At 41.0% G+C, this 22,009-nt stretch overlaps 1 protein-coding gene across 1 annotated transcript; it reads left to right on the plus strand.

Moving 5' to 3' along the window:
- Positions 1-255: 255 nt before the first annotated feature.
- LOC117506084 (importin subunit beta-1) lies at positions 256-21,344 on the plus strand (the record flags this gene model as incomplete). The annotated part of the gene is made up of 12 exons (XM_034165602.1): positions 256-599; positions 1,304-1,362; positions 7,614-7,796; positions 7,885-8,085; positions 12,360-12,512; positions 13,734-13,793; positions 13,885-13,974; positions 15,120-15,230; positions 16,060-16,161; positions 16,377-16,601; positions 16,872-17,063; positions 21,206-21,344. Coding segments are annotated over exons 1-12 (1,555 nt in total), but the record flags the coding sequence as incomplete, so codon positions are not given.
- Positions 21,345-22,009: the final 665 nt, after the last annotated feature.

Raw genomic sequence — 22,009 nt, forward strand, 5'->3', positions numbered from 1 at the left:
GCCACAATCTTTTTTTCTTGATTTCTTATAGTGTTTCTTAAAGCCAGAAAGTTGCCATTTGAAATGACTTTAGTTTTGTGTCATGTCTGTGATCTGCTTTTTTTCTACAAAATTAAACAACTGAATGAACATCCTCCGAGGCCGGTGATTCCATAATTATTGCCAGGGGTTGTATACAGCAGTTATCGATTAGATAAGTAAAATTCCCTACAGTCAGTGAAGGCTGCGCGGTGGCGGAGTGACATCCCTCCGCGACGGGACTAGTTTGTGAGCTCAAACACTTCAGGATGTGAGCAGGCGGTGGTGACACGGAGACGAGAATTAGCGCCGCAACTAGGACTATTAGCACATGTCCCCAGTTTAAAAATAAATTAAAATCATACATAAAACATAAGTTTATCCTTGGGGATTCGCGTTTCTCTGTCACCTGATATTCACCGAACAGAAGCCTCGCCTGGGTGGCTTCGGTTGAGCACCGTGGAAGAAGCAGATTCCGGTTTGAGTTGTGCGCGGCAATCTACAGCTAGCGGTGCGAAGGGAGCGGCTACCGGGAGACGTAATGGAGCTCATCACCATCTTGGAAAAAACTGTCTCTCCAGGTGAATCTTCACTACGGTACCGCAACGCTGTGCGGCGGGCAGCGCCCGGGACACAGCCCGGGAAACTTAGAGCGAAAGTAGGGCGGAGGGGGTGCGCTGCTAGCGGCCTGTTAGCGTCGCGCCCGCCCGGCTGAAGGATCCACCGGGTGGTTCGGGCTGCCAGGTGCTCTGAACTGAAATACTGCAGCAATAAAACACTTTGGGATGTTTAATTACACTAAGACGAGGGGAAACTCTAACCCAGTGCGTACTGGATTTAGCTGTTAGCTCACATTAGTGCTTTCCACGCTGTTCTGTGCTAACGTCCGTAACGCGGAGCCGCAGAATGTCTGTCAAAGTACCCAACAAAAAGTTAGATTTTTTTTTTGTGAGAAAGTCAACTAAAAGGTTTCCTTAAATTTCTCATTAGTTTGACTTGATCGTTAAACTTCATCACCGGCGTGTTAGCAGACAGTAGCTAGCACGTTAGCAGGACGTCACAATGCTTTTAATGAAACACTTTCACACCTACGCGACAAGATCGACACATTTTCCGGTTAATGCTAACACGGCGCTGACGTTTAGTCCAACTACATGTATATAAAAGTCCTAAAGTAAACTTTGGACGTTAATATGTGCACCCGTTTTAGCTAGCTAGCTGTCTGGAGCTAATAAGCTGACACCACACTGAACTTCCCCGTATGTCTCTCCCTGTGTTCCCACAGATCGAAATGAGTTGGAGTCGGCGCAGACGTTTCTGGAACATGCTGCCATTGAAAATCTGGTTCGTATGCTTAATGTTCTTTTACTTTAGCTATCAAAATCAAACTGTTAGCCAAATGTTCACGCGCTCAGGGATGGGCGAGAACAGCCCCGCCTGCCGCCGGGCGCTTCTGGTGCGGACAGCAAACGCACACATAACTGCTAGCTTAGCATTTGATTGGATCCCAAACTTGTTCCTGTTGATTTGATCTGGACTCTGATCAGCACCCATCTAAAGACTCATCAGTTTTACAGCTTCCAGTTGTCTATTGAGTTGAAGTAATAGGTTTACAGGCCACAGAAACCATTTGGAACCAAATATGTTTTATTTATTTGGCTTTTTTATTTAAGTTTGCTTACATTACGTTTGGAAATGACACTGCCCGTTTACATGACCATAATAATCAGGTAACCTTGTTAGTAATCAGATAACTCTAATAATCCGATCTCTTACATATACTTCAGTAATCTGGTAATTGGAAAAACCGGGTTTACGTGATTTCAGTTCACTACTTGGATTTCTTTGGAGGTGGAGAAACAAGAAATGACAGCTCCTGAAGAAAAGGCATAGACTGGAAAAAGTGCACATTCTCGCTCTCTGTGTGTCTGTCTCTTGGGGAGGTTTGCAGAGTTGATGTTCTTGTATCCAAAATGTGATGTCATGGATCTAGGAAACCCCGCTGAACGTTAAAGCATTTGTAAACCGCATAGAATGCCAAGAAATCTGCTCTTTAGAATGCTGAAACAACACACAGGGCTGTTCAAGGAAGCATGGGTGTCCTGTCAAATTTTTATTATTATTTATTTATTTATTTTTGTGACACACAACCTACCCTCTGAGCTGTGATCTGATGAAGAATGTTAAGGCCAGGCGATGTCTGGAAATATGAGTGACAACTGCTTTTACATGTGTATATGCAAAACAACAAAATGCATCTGATTGATTTAAATGTACTGCAGAAATCTCAGTATTAAGGAGAAATCCAGGTGTATTAATCCGATAAGTCAGTCAGTGTAATAACAGGCTAATGCTTGTTTAGTGTCGCATTATCCCATGCCATAAACAGTGTTTTGGTTACACTTTCTCATTGAGTAACAAGCAGTAATCACACAAATCGCAAACTCTTTTTCAGCACAGCATAACATATTCTATATCTGCCCAAACAAGGACTGTCTGTGGTCGGGGTCAGACGTGTACAGCAGTTTATACACTTTTATTAGCTCACCTGGGCCAAAGGTCTGGTGAGCTTATGTTGTGGGACGTCTGTCCATTGTCGTTGGTGTGTGTAAACATTTTCTCTGAAAACGCTGGACCAACGAAGCTGAAACTTGATGCCCATGTTCCTACCCATGAGGACACCAAAGTTTGTTGTGGGCGTTCCGATCTGAAATGTGACTGCTGTGGCGGCCATCTTGGAAATCTTATCTATAGCCATTTGTCATTCATTTATGTAGCGATTGAGCTGAAAATTGCTATGTGAGTAGCAATCGGCACTTTGTCACTTTAAACATCTTCTCAGAAACCGCTGAACCAATGAAGCCAAAACCTGGTGTACGTGTTCCTACTAGGGGTCAATGGATTATTGGATTGGGAGATATTCAGCATTTTTGCGGATATCTGTATTGGCCATTTATAATGGCCGACATGACAGTTTATTTTTGCAGCGCTGCATGTAGCGACTCACTGGTCGCCAAATTCCACCTAAATGCGCTGCAGTGCATAGCTAAAAGCAGGATCTCTCCACCTAAGTAAAAGAAAAAACTTAATCAAAATCCTTCATTAAAAAATCCAGAGCTGCCCATGTGTCCGTAGCTGCAGTTAAATCCAGAAATTAATGGTTTATTTTACAGATTAATGGCTCTGTTTCCTCAACGGGAGAAAACAAACACTGTTTGACTCAAGGAGAGGGGAGGGGGAAGAGTGTGAGAGACAGGAGAGGAGGAGGTTTCCTCATTTTCACATGAAAACAATAGTTTTCATGGAATGTTTCTAAATTGTACAAACTGTTCACACAAATGATCATTTGTGTAAACAACTGACTTTAGTGCTAAATTCTTACTAAAGCAGCAACTTAAGCACACAGCCTTGTGAAACAGGAAAGTGTGGAAAAACTACGATTCAGAAATTTTACAGCCAGGTTTTATCCTTTAAAGAGGTTCATAATGAAAATAGTCCAGGTTCAGCTCTTATTCAAATAAGACAATTATTAAAGGGGCTATATTGTTTAACGAAAAAGTAATGCAATCCCACTCAAAAATGTTGAAAGAAAAAAAAACTGTCAAGATGATAAAACTCTACCTAACACAACTATCTGCCTCACTGGATTAAAACTGCTGTATGTAAATTTACATTTACAATCTGACAGTTGTTTTTATACAGTGAGGCAAAGAGCTCCATGACACAATTTAACACCGAGACTTTTGAAGAAGGGAGCAAATGCTATGTCCATCAAATATTGTTTTTAACCTTTTAGCTGTTATTTGTGTCCTACGCATAACATAAAATTACTTTAAATAACAGAAATATGAAAGTTGCATCATTTAAGTGAAATTGCCTGAAGGTGTGGCTCTTGCGTTAGATTAAAAAACATTGTAAATCTTACTTTAATTTATTCTGCTTCACATAGACCCATTGATGTCTGAGAAGTACCTGTTAATGGAGCAAATGGCCCCTTACTTCAGGCACTGAGGAACTGTTAGTCCGTGCCACTCTTTTAAAATATGAATCACTGCTTTCTGGTTTGAAGCAAAGTCCTGCCCACAGCACTACTTGATTTGTTAGACATCACAAGATCAGCCTGTCAGTGCTGAAGGCTGCTGTCCCACAGACTGGTGTAGAAGAAGATGGCAGTGTGCAGACTAGCCTTGAGCTACATTGGCTGTATTTATTCATTTGTTCAACTTCATAATAATGCTATTTATAGCTTCTTGTGCTTTTTGTTTGAAGGTCGTGTTGAAAGGTTCTGTGAATTAAACAGATGCTGCAAAACCTTTTAAAGAGAGTTCTGTGTTAAGAATGTGTTTTACTAAATTTTGACATTTTACTGCAGGCAAATATTGACCTCAAATATCTTTATCAGCCTTGTTGATAATCCATATCAGTTGACCCCTAATTGAGTGTTTTTTTTTATGCCATACTAGTCCTTCAATCTCCTTGTCAACATTTTGCATGGTATTCTCTAAATTCAGTTTAATATGATTTAATTGAAAAGCAAAGAGAAAATAAAAATGCCAGGTAGAACTTAAACTGGGGTGCTAAGATTTACCCAAACTGACTCCAAATATGACTATATTGAGTCAGTACAATTCATTTACATTGAATTATGTAAGGAAAGCATTAATCTTACTCTGACACCCATGCATTCCCAAATATTAGTGTTGAAAGTTACACAGATCTGACCTGTTCCAGCTGTGATAAATCAGCTGTTGAGCTGAGACGTCCTGCTGCTGTGTTCGCTGTATGACTCATCAATCTATTACGATAAATATATATATATATATATATATACACACACACACACACTTATCCTTTATTGATAGAGTTTCATTCATGATGTCAGTGGTGTGGGTACACATCTCTATGTGAGGGTGTGACTGTGGGTGGCACAGCGTGGGTCATAATCTGCGAGCAGCAGCTCACTTATTTTAGGTGGAAAATAAAAAAGAATCGCTGGTCTTGTCGAACAATTTTAATCACTAATGACAAGTATTTTAACTAGACATTGGTCTACCAGCGAAAAATATCAGCTAGACATAAGTAAAGAGTTGATGCTTCGTGTCCTCGGACGACACTGGCAACATACACCTGTTTATCGACCAAATGTCACAAAGTGACAATAACCAAAACAATTTACTTATGGAAGGAAATACTGTCTCCCTCCTTCCTCTTTGTGGCTTTGCCAACATTTGCAGCTTTCCGGCATATTCCACCCGTTTCTTGACGAGTAATTGAGTCTATGCGTGCTATCTACTGAGTTGCTCAGATCCATAATGGTGACCATGCCTCCTTGCCGGGACACGGCTCAGTGTGACTGCGGACTCGAGTTCTTATATTGACTTCTGTGCATACAACTGACTCTGAACTTTAATATCTGATGTTACGTGTCCTGATGAGACAGCAGTCCATCCCACTGTACGTCTGCAAAGGCGGGTGCCGTTTGCTTTTCGTGTAACGTTTTGAGAACGGAGCACATTTCCAAAATAAGTAAAAGTACTTAATTTAGTCATATTTGGAGTCAGTTTGGGTAAATCATTGGAGACAGTTTGGGTAAATCATCGCACCCTTCTCACTCCAGTCAACACTAGCTCTTAAAAAATGATATACTAATTATAAATCATTACTCCCAACTCTTTTAACTTGTGCAAGCCTTGATAAAGCTGATAAAAGTAAAATAAGCTAGAGTGTGTCTGAAAAATGCAAGACAGATTGATAGCCATTTTGACCCAGAATCATTACACAACGTCAAGTATGACGTGTAACTGCCTGAATGTCACTCCACCTGTGTCCAGTTTAGGGATGGGACCGATCGGGGATCAGATCGGTCCCATCCCTAAACTGCCGAGCAGGAGGAGGAGACGAGGGAGGTTTTCTGAAGCTGGTTTTCTGCATTGTTCTAGTTTGTTAGTGGCAAATTTCTGCTTCGTCAAGCATGGATTTTCTGAAAAATTAACTGAATTGTTGCTGCAAATGTGTGCTAAAAATTTAGCCGCTTCGCTGTCCCGAGGCTGTAAAACACCAGCTCAGCGTGCAGCTGGGGAGGAGCTGAACAGAGATTCTGTTTACTGAAAGGGAAAAAGTCTCCATTAAATCCTGCGCATGAGCGTCGATGATGATACACTTGATAGTTACACTTGAAAGGCTTCATGTTTGAGAGAGAGAGAGAACTTAATATTTACTCTGTAACACTTGCTTTGACAATGTAAACATATCTCCCGTATCAATAAAGCTCCATTGAAATTGAGGAGAGACAGTGCTCTCTTTTCTCTAAGTCTATAAAAACAAGGTGATAAAAGTACTTAATTCTTTCACCAAAACATCATATTTAGGGTTTATCTCAACTTTGAGGTCTCCTTTTTAAGAAAATCCTCATATAAAATTAACAATGATGATGATGACGATGATAATAATAATATTAAAGCAAACAGAGCTCTGGTATCGGATCGGAAAAATATCTGTATCGACAGATATCCAAATTCAGGTGTCGGGATCAGATTGGAAGTGAACAGTCGTGGATCGGTGCATCCTTAGTCCAGTTACAGTCCACTTCATGACTTACACCAGCACACATGGTCAATACAGGCTGCTTTTTGTCTACAAATGTAGTATGGCTTTAGTTTGGCTTTCAAGTCAAATTCTTGTATTTTTTGATCAGCATATGCCCGTCTCCGCCTCTTTGTAATCTGTCTTGTACTCAGAAAAACAAAATGATGAACATCTGCCTCAATAAGAATAACAGGAGGATAATAGGATTTACCATTTTTATGACTGCTTCAACTGCATTTTATCTCTGCAACTTTGAACTGAAATTTGCATTCACAGATGGAGGAACTGAGCTTTTTAAAGGGGAACTGTGCAGTATTTTTACCTTAATTATACAGTTTGGGAGTAATTCTAATCGCTAAATGAGTTGTTGTGGGGAGAATGGACCCAGTGTCCTTTAAATGAGAGTCTTGGGTCTTGTGAGAAACTCAAATTACTTTACGGCACTCAAACGCATTCACACAACCACTATCAAGTCACCAGTGTGCAAGCAGTTTTAAGAAGCCAGTGGAAGCTTTATTTCTTATGTTCATAGTCATGGCAAAGCAGACAACAAAGTGCTAAAATCAATAACAACAACAACAACAACAAAACTTGCTGCTGGAAGAAGAGAGAGAGACTGTGTCCAGGCAAGGGGTCACACATGGGTCAACCTCGGTGGAGCGTTTTTGGAATAGAGAGAGCTGAAAGATAGATGTGTGCAAAATGGATGCAGACCTGACGTTCTTGCTGTTGCACTTGTATTTTCTTCTTGACATGGCTCCATGGATTGTGTTTGTTGGCCCCGTTAAAAACAAATGCATATGGATAGCAGGGGGCAGGCAGTGAGTTCTTTTTTTGAGATACGTACTGTCAAGCTGTAGGGGGAGTGCCATGAAGAAGAATGTGACTAGACCTCACTTGCATCACTGCAATCAAATGTATTTATGTAGCGCTTGAATAAAAAGAAGCAAAGTGCTTTATGATTTTAAAACTCTTACATGCACATTATCTCTTATGTTTTATTTATCCAGCCAACATTCCTGGTGGAGTTGTCCAAAGTGTTGGCCAACCCAGGCAACACCCAGGTGGCCCGAGTAGCAGCTGGGCTACAGGTGAAGAACTCTCTGACCTCTAAAGACTCTGATGTCAAGGCACAGTACCAGCAGAGATGGCTGGCCATCGACGCCAACGCACGGCGTGAGATTAAAAACTATGTAAGGATGTTCAAACAATTTCCAGCCTGTTTGTGTGAGTTCGTCGGCATTACAGATCTGTTTTTTTATTGTATGATTATATCCCCAGGTCTTACAGACTCTTGGTACTGAGACATATCGCCCCAGTTCTGCATCACAGTGTGTTGCTGGAATCGCCTGCGCAGAAATCCCGGTCAACCAGTGGCCTGAGCTGATCCCTCAGCTGGTGGCCAATGTCACTGATCCATCCAGCACAGAGCACATGAAGGAGTCAACGTTGGAGGCCATCGGCTACATCTGCCAGGACATCGTGAGTGATGGCAGGGGATTTATAGAGAGTCCGTTCCAACAAGGTTTTTAATTGTGAGGTGAAAATCCATACGGCTCTACAAAACCTCTTTGGGCTCTACAATTATGACCATTACTTGCTTTTCATATTATTTAATGTATTAAAAATATTTAATGAGCTGCATGGTGAAACTCATGCCTCATAGTCAAATGTAGCTTTTTCACTAAAATATTTAAGAATGCAAGATTATCAGGACAATATCTATCAGCTGGTAAAATCTTAAAAATGACATTGACAGCTGTAGATAAAAAAATAAAAAGTTATTGATAAAACTGTTCAATAAGGTGACCCATTAAGACTGAATGAGCTTGTCTGTGTTGCCATCAGACATCAGAGTGTTTCCAAGACATGTGACTGAAATGCAGTGTGAATCTGTAATACACATGGGCAATTAGGGGAGATGTGGTTTATTTGGGTTATTAGTACAGATATCTCATGGGGCAGGGGTGGTGACCAAGCAGTGAGGTGCGCTTGTTTCTTTGTGGAGGGTTTTTCGTTCAAGACCGCCCCTGCCCATTCTCCATGTAATATGGAATTGCATCAGGAGGGTCATCCGGCGTAAATCTTGTGCCAAATGGACATGCAGGTCGACCTCGGATCTGCTTTGATGACCCAGCATGAAATAAGGGAGAAGCCAACTAGTGCAGATATCCTTCAGAAAGGTTTTTGGAGTTTATCTTCAGATTTTCTGACTAACCGACAGAGGGACTAGACATTGAAGTACAGGCATCGACATTAACGCTTGTCCGATTGTCTGGGACAAGTTTAAAATGTGATTGGACAAGCAATATGCTCTAATCGTTGCCCAACTGACAAGTGGCATTTTTTTTGGTTTAAAATTTCAAATTCTTTATTTTTATCGCTCGGAAACCAAACTACTGACCCGCCCGCTTTTTTTTTTTTTTTTTTTTTTTATTTACATCACGTCTTATCTCGCACCTCGTGTGAAAGCGTCTTTGGTGTTTTTTCCCGCCCTCTCCACGCAGCGGACCAATCAGAAAACATGTTATCAATGTGCGCGAGACCACGTATGGAGTGTGGTTTGTAGTAGAGGCTGACATTTTTTTTGGGAATCCCATGGGATGGGAGTCAACTTTGCTATTTATTACGTGATTGGGATGGTACAGGATTAAAAATTCACGGGAGCAGATGGGAGCGAGAACCAAGGTTTTAGGCAGCGAGCCGTCCTGCTGTCATTTGAGCAGTCAGTTTTCAAAAAAGACGCCGAAAAATAGCGGCAGCTTTGCTTAAAGCCATCTAAAAATTAAGACTGGGTCCAATCGCTGCAGCCGTCTGTGCGCATCTCAGGCCGCGCGGTGCATTATGGGTAGGCTAAATTTTTCAGCTACCAAACCCACAAGCTATGGCAGCGGAAAGCAGCGAGGAGTTTCTGTGATTTGGATAATTCAACCGCTGGGAAAGTTGATGATTTTAAAGCGTTTTTGTAAGCTCCGCGGATTGCCTGTTACAACCAGGACTACGTACGGTAGCGGAGAGAAATGGAAAGAAGAGCTGGTTGTGCTTGCGTGTGCTGCATCTGTACAGAAACTACCGTTAGTGCCGACAGAGGAAGCGCGCGCTGCTGTTGAAAATGACCGGTCCTTGTTGATAGTTGGAGACAAACAAATTTCTGACCCCTTGAAGGCAACTGACGGATGGTTAGACGAAGTCCAGAGACTGAAACTGTGGATATTGCAGAATATTTGCTAAGCAGGGATGAGAAATCGCTACTCTGCCGGCTTCGTAATGACGACAATGATGGTGAGTCTCACATATAACCTCTTTGGTGTCACGTTTGTTTTGATAAGTTGACAGGCATACAATATGTGCTTTGCAATCGTGTGTTTTCAGCCAACTTTCAAGCCTATAAATTCCATTTGAGCAGTTGAAAACAGCACAATGCGCCCCTGTCATTATTGTATGTGTCGCTTAAGGCTTAAAGCCTTTGAAACAATCCCTGTAAAAGCCTTAACTTTTACAGTCCGCTAATCTTACTGTATAAGAAATTCAATGGAAGCAGTGTGAGTGTGGTAGCTGGGATTTTTGCCCCCGTTTACCCACGCATGCACAGATGCGATGCGCACTTCGCTTATACTGGCTGCGGGGGGGTGGGGGGTTGAGCGCAGAGTGAAATGCAACACAAACTAAACTGTGGCGCTGCTTTTATTTCTCTCTGGACGTTCTGACGGGTACATCCTGTTCACACTGTGTGCACGTGTCGGTGACAGTTATACTGAAATTATGAGATGAAATAAATGGTCAAAATTCCTTAAAATGAGAATATATGAATGAACAGAATAAAAATCACACACGTGTGTTTAAAAAAACTGATGTGGAGAACTCTGCAGTGATGTTCAGAAGCAGAAATCACATAAAGCAGCTGCAGCTGAGAACTCTGAACTTTAACAGGCTGTTATTTACAAAGATATTTTAGATGACTTAATGTAGTTTAATGTTCAAGCACAAACGTGACTGAGGAGGAGAAAAAAAAGGAAATGAACTCTCATCAGAATAAAAATACAAGCTGCTGATTTTTATTTTTCAAAATTATTAGGCTGCAGTTCTGAGTTTCATTTATTTCAAAGTAAGTTACCGCTTACCTGCACGTTTGTATTTTTTTCCTTCTTTATAAGAGTTTGGTTTTGTGTTTGTTCTACTAAAAAGTAAAAAAAAAAACAATAAAATGTTAACACTTTTCCTTATAGCAGTTCTTTAATTCCAGAAATGGAACAGAAACAACCACAATAATAAAAAAAAAAAAGTATGGACTGTATGTAAAATTATTAAAAATAAAAGTTATATTCCCAGTTTCTCCACTCATACCCACAGACGCCAAACATTTTTCCAAAGTTGTCTTGGTGGCTTCCCTCACTTATCTTCTTCCAGCATGGACATTTAGTTTTTGAGAACTTCCTACCTGACACAGATTTACCATAAAGTACCACACTGTATTTCTGAATGATTGATGTAAATAAAGTCTAAGAAATATTCAGTTAGTTGGAAATGTCATGTATTCATCCTCTGACATTTCCAAGAAAACTGGCTGTAAATATTATTAACTAATTCTTCCATTACAATAAACTGCCCTGTCCCAACCTTTTTTTTTCTTGGAAAATGCTGCAGGTCTCAAATGTAGGAATGGATATGTATTAACAAAAATAAATAAAAATAAAGCTGATCTCACAAAACATGAAATATGTTGGTTTCATACAAACTGCAGTTACAGAAATAGAAGACAAAGTCAATGTCAGGATCATTACGTGTCCATCACCACCACATTTTGAAAAACTAAGACCACAGGCCATGCATTATTTATGTTTTGTGTCTTTAGTGACATTTTTTAAAAATTTGGATTAAGGCATTAAGTGCCTCCCTGTATTACCACAGATGAACTGTTTCTGTTGCCACATCTTCTGTAATAAAACTGCAACATTTTACCACCCACACAGGAGAGTGACAGTATTAACTTTTTCATGAAGTGATATGTCACAGCAAAGTAGATGTGATAAATATTTAATCTGAATCTCAGTCCCAGAAAATGTTGAAATGTAATGATTTTTCTATTTCAGCTGCAATTCTTATATTGGAATATTATAGTTAAAGTACTTAAACAAAAGACGTATGACAGGTTTTTATTAAGTGACAAGTCAGGTCAAAGTATATGTGATAAATATTTAATTTGAATCTCACTCACGGGTTGTCTGGACACCACCTTTCCTATAGGACAAGTAAACAGCCAGGGTTACTTGTCCTATGGACAAGTACACTAAAAAGCTTAATGTCAGTGCCTGAAGTAGCAAATACACCGCATTTCATCCTTCTTCGGACTTAAAGCCGTCCTCTTTTAGAACTCATGTCATGGAACAGGAGGAATAAAAGCTCCATTTGTGTAGCATGTGGCAGGTGTGCCTGTGTATTGTGTGCACAGAACAATGGCAGCACCGATGTCATTGCTGCGCTATTCTTACGGCAATAAGTCGAGATGGGTGTGAACAAAACAGGAAGTTCACAGTGATGAGGGATAGCATCCTTATTCTTGAGACCAGATTCATCAAATAAGGGAAAATGTGCCACATTTTCTTATTTTAATCCATGATTCAGTAGTCACAATTTCTTAGGTATAAATGTCATTGTTGCATTCCACTGTTTGATGTTTATGCAATTTATTTTTTTATCTGATATGGCACATCATATCACAGACCTGGTCAGTCAATCCAGTCTGGTTCTGTTTACAGGATCCGGAGCAGTTGCAGGACAATGCCAACCAGATTTTGGCAGCTATCATCCAGGGCATGAGGAAAGAGGAGCCGAGCAACAACGTCAAACTGGCTGCCACTAACGCCCTGCTCAACTCGCTGGAGTTTACGAAGGCCAACTTCGATAAAGAGGTACAAAAGAAAAAAAAAAAATCTCTTAAGCCATGATTCATACAGGCGCCCCCCCCCCAACACACACACGTTTTGCATGCATATGAATGTCGGAAGTGTAAAGTTTACATAATAGTGTGAAATGGAGATTAATTTTCATAGTGAATTGTTTTCACAGTAATAACTGTCATGGTCAGTGCAGAGTAAGACAAATGCTACTTTGTTTTTTAATTTTTTTAAAGGAATTTGAGTAATGAAAATAAGGAACTTTTGTCTGGTCCTGAATGAAAAGTGTCCAGTGTTTTACATAATAGTTTAAAATAAAATACTTTAATCGTTGTATTAAATTGTACTATGAACAGTATCTGAGAATTAAACATTCATTGTCATTCATGAAAAGTACCCCCCCCCCCCAAAAAAAAGAGCAAAACTGAGTTTAATAGCTTCAACTTCTTTTTATCTCCCCTGGTCTTAAATGGGGCTGAAATGGTTAGTTGAGTAACTCAAATAATTCGATAACAAAAAATGTTTAAGGCAGATTCTGTGCGTTGAAGCTCTGTTTAAAGTTGTACATATGCCAGACCTGTGTGTGGCACTGTAACATCCCCACTAAAAAAAAAAATGGAAGACTAGAGCAATTTAGCACCAAAAGCTACCAACGTGACAGAGTAAAATTAAGCCTTTTAAGACAGACGGTCTACGCTGATCTGAAATAGACTTACTGCACATTTAAAGCTCCACCCATGCCAGGAAGTGTTCAACATTTGACATTTCCTGTTTCACTGTGACTGAAAATTTGGCACTTCCTGTTTGAGTGTGAGCTTTCCACTGAGTTCCCGCGCGATTCCATAGGATCTCGTTTGTCAATCCAGGAAGTGTCGAAATGAGGCATGCACCATGTTGAGCTGTACCGTCAACTGGCAGTGTTAAGCCCTTCAAATTGGCTGCTGTGCTGACTCTGGTTTGTCGGGTGTCACCAGAGAATGGTGTGTGTGTGTGTGTGTGTGTGTGTGTGTGTGTGTGTGTGTGTGTGTGTGTGTGTGTGTGTGTGTGTGTGTGTGTGTGTGTGTGAGAGAGATGCAACTCACATTTCAACAGATGTGAATTCCACACACTGGAAGCACACATTTATCAGCATGTGGAACATTAAAAAAGTAAAAGCCATGTTGAATCTCAAGGGGATCAACCAACCAAGCTTGAACTTGAGATTTTAACAAATTGCTTGCACCTTTTATGTTGCAGACAGAGAGACACTTCATTATGCAGGTGGTTTGTGAAGCGACACAATGTCCTGATACCAGAGTGAGTAGAAATTAAACCCTGTTAAGTGTTAGCACTGAGTTGCTGTGTGTTTATAGTTTGTGTTGTAACTCTGGATGATCTGTGCTTGAAGGTGCGGGTAGCTGCCTTACAGAACCTGGTCAAGATCATGTCTCTATATTATCAGTACATGGAGACATACATGGGTCCTGCTCTGTTTGCGGTAAGTCATATTTAATTTGACCACAACATTGTGCAGGGTCATAAAATAAGTACCATAAAGCAAATCGGCTAAAGGGAACACAAAGTCATGTTTCGGACTGGTTTCTCACCAGATGAGTGCGGCAAGCTGCAGCAACTCTTGTTGAGTTACTGTGTTAACAGCTTCCACTTGCATATGATGTGTGTCGAGCATCACACTTGCCATCTTTATCTGGGCATCTTTGAAGATTCAAGCTTCAGTTCTGTCATTCCTCCTGACTGCCAGAGGTGCTAAGCACCACCCTCTGGTCATCATCTGGAATTCATAGTACCGTAGTTACATATGTAACGTTCGTTTTCCAAGATTCAACCTAGAGCTGTGACAAAAGCTGCCAAAAGTTATGTTTCAAAAGCTGTTAGTTGTGTGGATAAATCTCCAGACTGTGACTTATGAGTACTTGCTTATGAGTGACCTAAAAAATTTTGATCTTTTTTCCTCATGTTGAAAAATGAGGAGGGAACGAGTCGGCCTGTGTGTGTTGGGTGGGGGATGGGGGGGTGATTAATCACTCAAGGTTTGATTTAGATACATAACCAATAGAAAAAGGACATGGATTTTACACACCATGCGGCACGGTGAGTAAGTGGTTAGCACTGTTGCCTCACAGCAAGAAGGTCCCAGGTTCTCCTTCCACCTAGTCCTTTCTGTGTAGAGTTTGCATGTTCGCCTCGTGTTTGTGTGAGTTCCATCCCAGATTAGGTGAATTGGGAACTTTAAATTAACCACAGGTGTGACTGTGTTTGTCTATATGTGACCCTGTGACAGACTGGTGTCTTGTTCAGGGTGTACCCTGCCTCTCACCCTCTGACTGCTGGGATAGGTTCCAGTCAATTTTCAGTTGGGGGCTACAGTGCTCCAACTAGAAAAAAAAAAATTAGCCTGGAGCTCTTAAAAGTAGGTGTTGTAATGTCACAGCGTGAGACACATGAACATCACTTAAGTTTCAAAATGGAGACTAATACGTTAAAAAGTTTGATCCTTGCAAGACTTTTTTTTTTTAAAGGATTTGAAAACTTTTGTTTTTAGTTTTGAATTAAGATGTCTTCGCAAACCATGATGTGCCTTGTTTTGATTGAGGTAATTTTCTCTTTTTGTTTTTGTCTTAGATCACCATTGAGGCCATGAAAAGTGACATCGATGAGGTAGCCTTACAGGGCATTGAGTTCTGGTCCAACGTATGTGATGAAGAGATGGACCTTGCTATCGAGGCTTCTGAGGTGTGTGCAGATCTCAATCTCCAAAAATGCTCAGTCATGAACTTGGGTGGTGTTGATTATTTATTTGGGGTCAGAGCCCTGCAGTGCTGGAAGTAGAGCTTGCAAAGCAGCCCTGTTTTTATCTAAGTGGGGCTGGTAACCTTATTGTTTTCGTTCTGTTTTTCATTTATTATGATTATTATTTTATTTTAATTATTTAAATCCATCCTGCATGTAACTCAGACACAAAATTTTAAACAAATTGTCCACACATACATCCACACATTCTTTGAAGTGTGCCAAATGTTCTGATACAGACTGCGCCCATTTCTGTTTTTCTGCTTTATTGCAAGATATGTTAAACCTAAAATTTCTGTCTCACCCCAGACCATCACTTTGATTGACACCAATCTTTGAGAGTCCAATCTGTGGACCGTTAAAAGGTTAAGTTATTAACGTGAGCTTGTTGGCTCAAAAGCTGTCAACTTTATAAAGTATTTAATGGCGGCACGGTGCCTCACAGCAAGAAGGTTGTGGGATTGCTTCCCACCCTTTCTGTGTGATGTTTTTCCCTGTGTCTCCGGGCTTTTCTCCTGACACTCTGGTTTCCTCCCACCATCAAATATGCTGTGGAAGATCTACCAGGAACAACTGATGGTTGACCAGTGGCTATAATCTGGCTTGTTTACTTCACTGAATGGTGATGTACATGAGTGTGTGCTGTTTCTTCACAAATAAATAAGTAAATAGGAGAACCTACTGCAGTGATCAAAACAGATAATCTTGCATATCTTTATTTTTAATTTGTTTAATAAACCGTTGCTTTGGTGTGTGTTTTTTCTATTGGTAGGCATCTGAACAGGGACGTCCCCCAGAGCATACCAGTAAATTCTATGCCAAAGGGGCTTTACAGTACCTGGTTCCCATCCTGACCCAGACACTCACCAAGCAGGTAACAGATTTTGATCAGTTTTTTGTTTTGTATGTGGACTTCAGTCTTGTCCTGATGTTTTTCCAAATTGAGAGTTACATTATCTCCTCAATTGGGTATAATTAAACCGCGCCTACAAAATTCTAAATAAACCTGAATGTTCCAGTATTAACATGCCACAGGTATATTTTCTGTTTACCCATTATCTGCATTTAACCTTTGACTGTGTGTTGCAGGATGAGAATGATGACGATGATGACTGGAACCCCTGCAAAGCAGCTGGTGTGTGTTTGATGCTTCTGGCGACCTGCTGTGAGGACGACGTGGTGCCTCACGTGCTGCCCTTCATCAAAGAGCACATCAAACAGACTGACTGGCGTTACCGTGATGCCTCAGTCATGGCATTTGGTTCCATCTTGGAAGGACCAGAGTTGAACCAATTGAAACCCCTCATCTTCCAGGTCAGTGTGCAGACAGTATGAAGGGCTTACACATTCCAAATATTTTTAACATTAAACTGGACAGTAAAAGTGTAGGTAAGGAGAACGTATCGCGATTTATGGGTCCTCGCCCTCAGTCCCCCCTTTTTCCTGCTTTTATTAACTTATCACATAAGTTCCCCCCTGGATGCACTCTTATAGTCAGATTTTTAGTTTGTCATGTTCACTGTTGCTTGGGCTAAACTTAGGCTACCAGCTAAATATTCTGCTTCATCTTTGTCCTGCTGTCAGGCGATGCCAACCCTAATCGAGCTGATGAAAGACCCTAGTGTAGTGGTGAGGGACACCACTGCGTGGACTGTAGGGAGGATCTGTGAGCTGCTGCCAGAAGCTGCAATCAATGAGATGTACCTGGCTCCACTGCTGCAATGTCTGATTGAGGGTCTAGGAGCAGAACCAAGGGTGGCGTCCAATGTCTGCTGGGTGAGTGTGTGCACATACTGATTCCTTTTTTCTAAAGGATTACTCACCAAGATTTAAGCTACAATGTGGAAAATTGGCTTGGTTATTGTTGATGAAAATTTTAAAAAAAATGTTTGTTGTAAGCTATCAATACTTGTTGCATCTTGTGCCATTTTAAGACTGACCGCTGACTGCTCATAAGCTTGCTATGACTGTGCAATGTACAGGCTTCCCACAGATTCTTGAAGTCTTAATAAGCATTGCATTTATTAATCAAAACTAAGTCCTTCACTGGTATTGTATTGTCTTACATCAGTCTTTTTCAAAAGTCTGAAAAATGTCCAGACATAGGAAGTAGGATTATATACGTTTTCTTTTGGCATTGCAATTAAAAATACCAAAATTAAAGGCAATCGCTGTTTTAATATAACTGAGTGACAGTCTACTAATACTGCCCAAAATGAGAGAGCTGAACCAACAAATCTCTTGTTTCTTGTGAGGACCTGGAGAGAAAAAAACACATTAATGAGCTAGATGTAACTTAGGTGACGACATGCAGGCTTCTCACCAGCACAGTTGAGCAAAGGGGAGCCCTACGATGTGATTTGGATGCCCTATGCTGTGTTTCAATCAGCATATGGGGGGCTTTTCTGTCCCCCCCCTTTTTTTTTTTTTTTAAGGAAAAGAAAACTCACTGATAAAATACAGCTGGGAATATAGACTGTGCTATAAACCAGCTATTGATGCATATAAATGGAAATAAGGAGCCCATACAACTGAAATATTCACCTCCGAAAGTCAGAATTCATCCATCATCGATGATGTCATAAATGCCGCCATTGACGCAATTTTAACCAATCAGAAAAAAATCCCTTGGATCGCTTGCGGAATGCTGTGATGTAGCATGGGCACAGAAAGCTACACATGGGGAACACACCTCGGAAAGCACCTTTTGGAGTTGCACTCAAATGTTGTTGCAATGTAAATTACAGTGACAATAAAGGCAACTCTGATTCTGAACACGCTGATGTAAATACTGTAATTTCCGGACTATAAGCTGCTACTTTTTTCACACGTTTTGAACACTGCAGCTTAAACAATGATGCAGCAAATTTTTGGGTTTTTACAGGCTTTCTTATAAGTCAGAATATATCAGTTGTTGCTGTGCATTAACTGGCTGAAAGCTGTGGTCCTCATGCGGTGTAAATTCACACCTGTTGTAGCGGATTCGTCAACACGTCCTGCAGAAAGTGATGTCTGAAAACAAATCCTTGTTGTGGATGAAGAAAAATCTCTCTGGCACTTTTAGCTACAGTTGCACTTCCTGTTTGATCAGTCAGCAGAGTCCTTTCCCACCCCACCGTGTCTCTGTCTTTGCGCTATGAGTTGAAAATGTCACAGTGCCTTAACGTCTCATTTACCACAGACTCCAGGTGATCCTGGCTGCTTGATGACATTATCTCATGAGGCACAAAGGGGGAAAAAAATTTAAAATTACCGGTACTCAGTTCTGTGTGTGGGGCGAATCATACGCCGCAACACACCATGGGTGTGCATCAGAAAAACAGCATTTACAGTACGTATTTAATTAAAAGTTTAAATATTTTTCTGTCTCACTGTACAGAGGTCTCAAACTCATTCCAGGTCTCAAACTCACTCCACCTGGTGGAGTGGGTGGTTGCAAAGACAGTCTGCGCTTTCTCGGCCCTTTCTGGAACAAGTTTGAGACCTCCAACCTTTGCCCTTTCTATACTGCAGGGCGACACTGGCGGAGTGTTGAACCTCTGTGCCCATGTGACATCACACATCGCTGTTATAGCAGATGGCATGGCCGCCTGCTAGTGGCTTTAGACCAACCATACAAAAACGCTCTTAACTTTAACGTAAGTGATCAGTGATCACACATGCCTACGACTTTTCATATGGGCTCTCAATATCATAATCTAGCAACCCAATCGTAAATTATCAGTGGGTTTTCTTTTCCTTTAAAGGACATGTTGCATGTTATTTCACGTCCCAGTTAGCAACACAAAGTATTCATGATTCTGTCTATCCGCGCACATGTGGTAATAATTAGTGGTCACTCATGAATTTTACTGCTAATTATCCCTCTTGCTCAGCGATTCCGTTTCACATTCGACATGAGTCTTTCTCAAGATATGTTTACCACTGTGTTACATCACCTTTCCTTCTAACAACACTCAGTAAGCATTTGGGAACTGAGGACACTAATTGTTGAAGCTTTGTAGGTTGAATTCTTTCCCATTCTTGCTTGATGTACGACTTCTGTTGTTCTACGGTCTGGGGTCTCCGTTGTTGTATTTTGCACTTCATAATGCGCCACACGTTTTCAGTGGGCGACAGGTCTGGACTGCAGGCAGGCCGGTTTATTACCCATACTTTTTTACTGCGAAGCCACGCTGTTGTAACACGTGCAGAATGTGGCTTGGCATTGTCTTCCTGAAATAAGCCGGGGCGTCCCTGAAAGACATTGCTAGGATGGCAGCATGTGCTGCTCCAAAACTTGGATGTACCTTTCAGCATTTATGGTGCCATCACAGGTGTGTAAGTTTCCCATACCATGGGCACTAACACACCCCCATACCATCACAGATGCTGGCTTTTGAACTTTGCGCTGGTAACAATCTAGATGGTCTTTTTCCTCTTTTGTCCGGAGGACACGATGTCCATGATTTACAAAAGCAATTTGAAATGTGGACTCGGAGGGCGGCAGCATTTCTGGATGTTGTTGATGTATGGCTTTCGCTTGAACTTGTAGATGTAGCGGCGAACTGTGTTAACTGACAATGGTTTTCTGAAGTGTTCCTGAGTCCACGCTGTAAGATCCTTTACACACTCGATTTTTAATGCAGTGCCGCCTGAGGGATCGAAGGTCACGGGCATTCGGCGTTGGTTTTTAAGCCTTGCCGCTTACGTGTAGAAAGTTCTCCAGATTCTTTAAATCTTCTATTATATTATGGACTGTATTTGTGTTGGGATGAATTTATTGTGCATCGTGCTGTTTTTGTTTTATATCACGAGTTGTGGAGCCTGTACACGGTGTGGCTATTGAGTTAATTTCTCATTTTACACTAATTCGTACAAAACAAACTTTTGTCATAAGTTGGTGGTGTTTCCTGTCTGTACTCAAAAGCGGACTGACCTCATTCGGGGACAGTAATTCAACACAAACGTGCATCAAAATGCTTTCGCTTTCAGGTTCATTTTTCTGAAGAATAAGGGGAAATTAACCACTTTCATTAATGCTTCCAAAGCATTTTCTGGGTTAAACAAACACATCACTGACCCTGTTCAACGTAGACACAGCAGGCTGAGGGTGTGGCCACGGCACCTACACTGAGTGGGGAAAAAGACCCCGCCTTCCTGCACAGATCATGAAACTGGAGAGAAACAGTCTGTGGAAATAAGATTAAACATCTTTGACTTATTTCCATAAGCCACAGTTGTTTCACTAGTTGAGTTAACCGTGTTAACTAGTTAAGTTGACACGGTTTTAAAAAGGAATAGTTTGGACCATGTATCATTCTTACTTACCACGTTACGGGGTAACGTATGTCACATATCATAGAATCCAATAGACGCAGACCTTGTTTGACCCTTACTTTGGAGACCAAGCATTCAACACTGTCAAAACTATTCCATTTATTAATCCTATTAGCTCAACCAATAATCTGCATCACTTTTTACCAAAATTGGAGCAACTTTAACTTTTGACCCCTGTACAAAATTACACTGAGCTTTGTCACCATTCTTGCTGTTTTTATCTCGTAACTCCATAGAATTCAGTCACAGATAGTCCAAACGATACCTTCTTGAAATCTTTATGATCAGGCAAATAATGTGGAATATTTTCAATATGACTGGAGCATCTTTTAATTTTGACCTCTGTGTAATTCTTCAATTGACCCCTCCCTACCTGACCACCGATTGAAAAGTCAAGTGGCCAATCGTTTTTTGTTTTTTTTTTCCAAAAGAGGAGTGTCTAAGGAGTATTTCTGCCGAATTTGATGCTTTTATCACCATTTGCATGATTGTTTCAGTTATCTGCTGCACTATTAGTGGGACAACCGGAAACTCATGGCTGCGTATGGAGCGACTGATTTCGAAACTTGAATGAAACTTTTCATCTTTTCTTCTCTCAGGCATTCTCTAGTCTTGCTGAGGCAGCCTATGAAGCCACAGATGCTGCTGAGGACCAAGAGGAACCCAGTACCTACTGCCTGTCGTCATCTTTTGAAATCATTGTGCAAAAACTCCTGGAGACAACAGACAGGTGGAGATGTCAGGCATCTTATAAAATGTCTCTTTATATATATATATATATATATATATATGTATATATATATATATATGTATGTATGTATGTATGTATGTATGTATGTATGTATGTATGTACGTACATACATACATACATGGTGATCCCCTCTTGCTTGCCTCTACTGGTGGTTGGCTCTCACTGCGGTATTGTATCACTTCCTGTTCCGGAGCACAGCGGTGTTTTTCTGTATCTGTTAGCTGTTTAATCTGCGCAGTTAGATTGATCTAGTTATCTAGATTACGATTTGATTCCCAGTGTAATCTTTACGTGCCTTAACTAAAGCACTCCTTCTGCTGAATCACCTCTAAATTATTTACACATTATTCACTTTGCGTGTTTTTAGGAATCCGCTAGCTTAGCGTAGCTACTAGCGCTTAGCCGATTTAGCATGGCGGCTTCTCCTGTCTCTCCCGCACTTTTCTGCTCTGGGTGTGAAATGTTTAGTTATTCCTCGGCCTCCTTTAGCAGTAACGGTACTTGTAATAAGTGTAGCTTATTCGTAGCTTTGGAGGCCAGGCTGGGCGAATTGGAGACTCGGCTCCGCACCGTGGAAAATTCTACAGCTAGCCAGGCCCCTGTAGTTGGTGCTGCCCAAGGTAGCTTAGCCGCCGTTAGTTACCCTCTGGCA

The sequence above is a fragment of the Thalassophryne amazonica genome, unplaced genomic scaffold (assembly GCF_902500255.1).
Source record: "Thalassophryne amazonica unplaced genomic scaffold, fThaAma1.1, whole genome shotgun sequence".
Classification (NCBI taxonomy): domain Eukaryota; kingdom Metazoa; phylum Chordata; class Actinopteri; order Batrachoidiformes; family Batrachoididae; genus Thalassophryne; species Thalassophryne amazonica.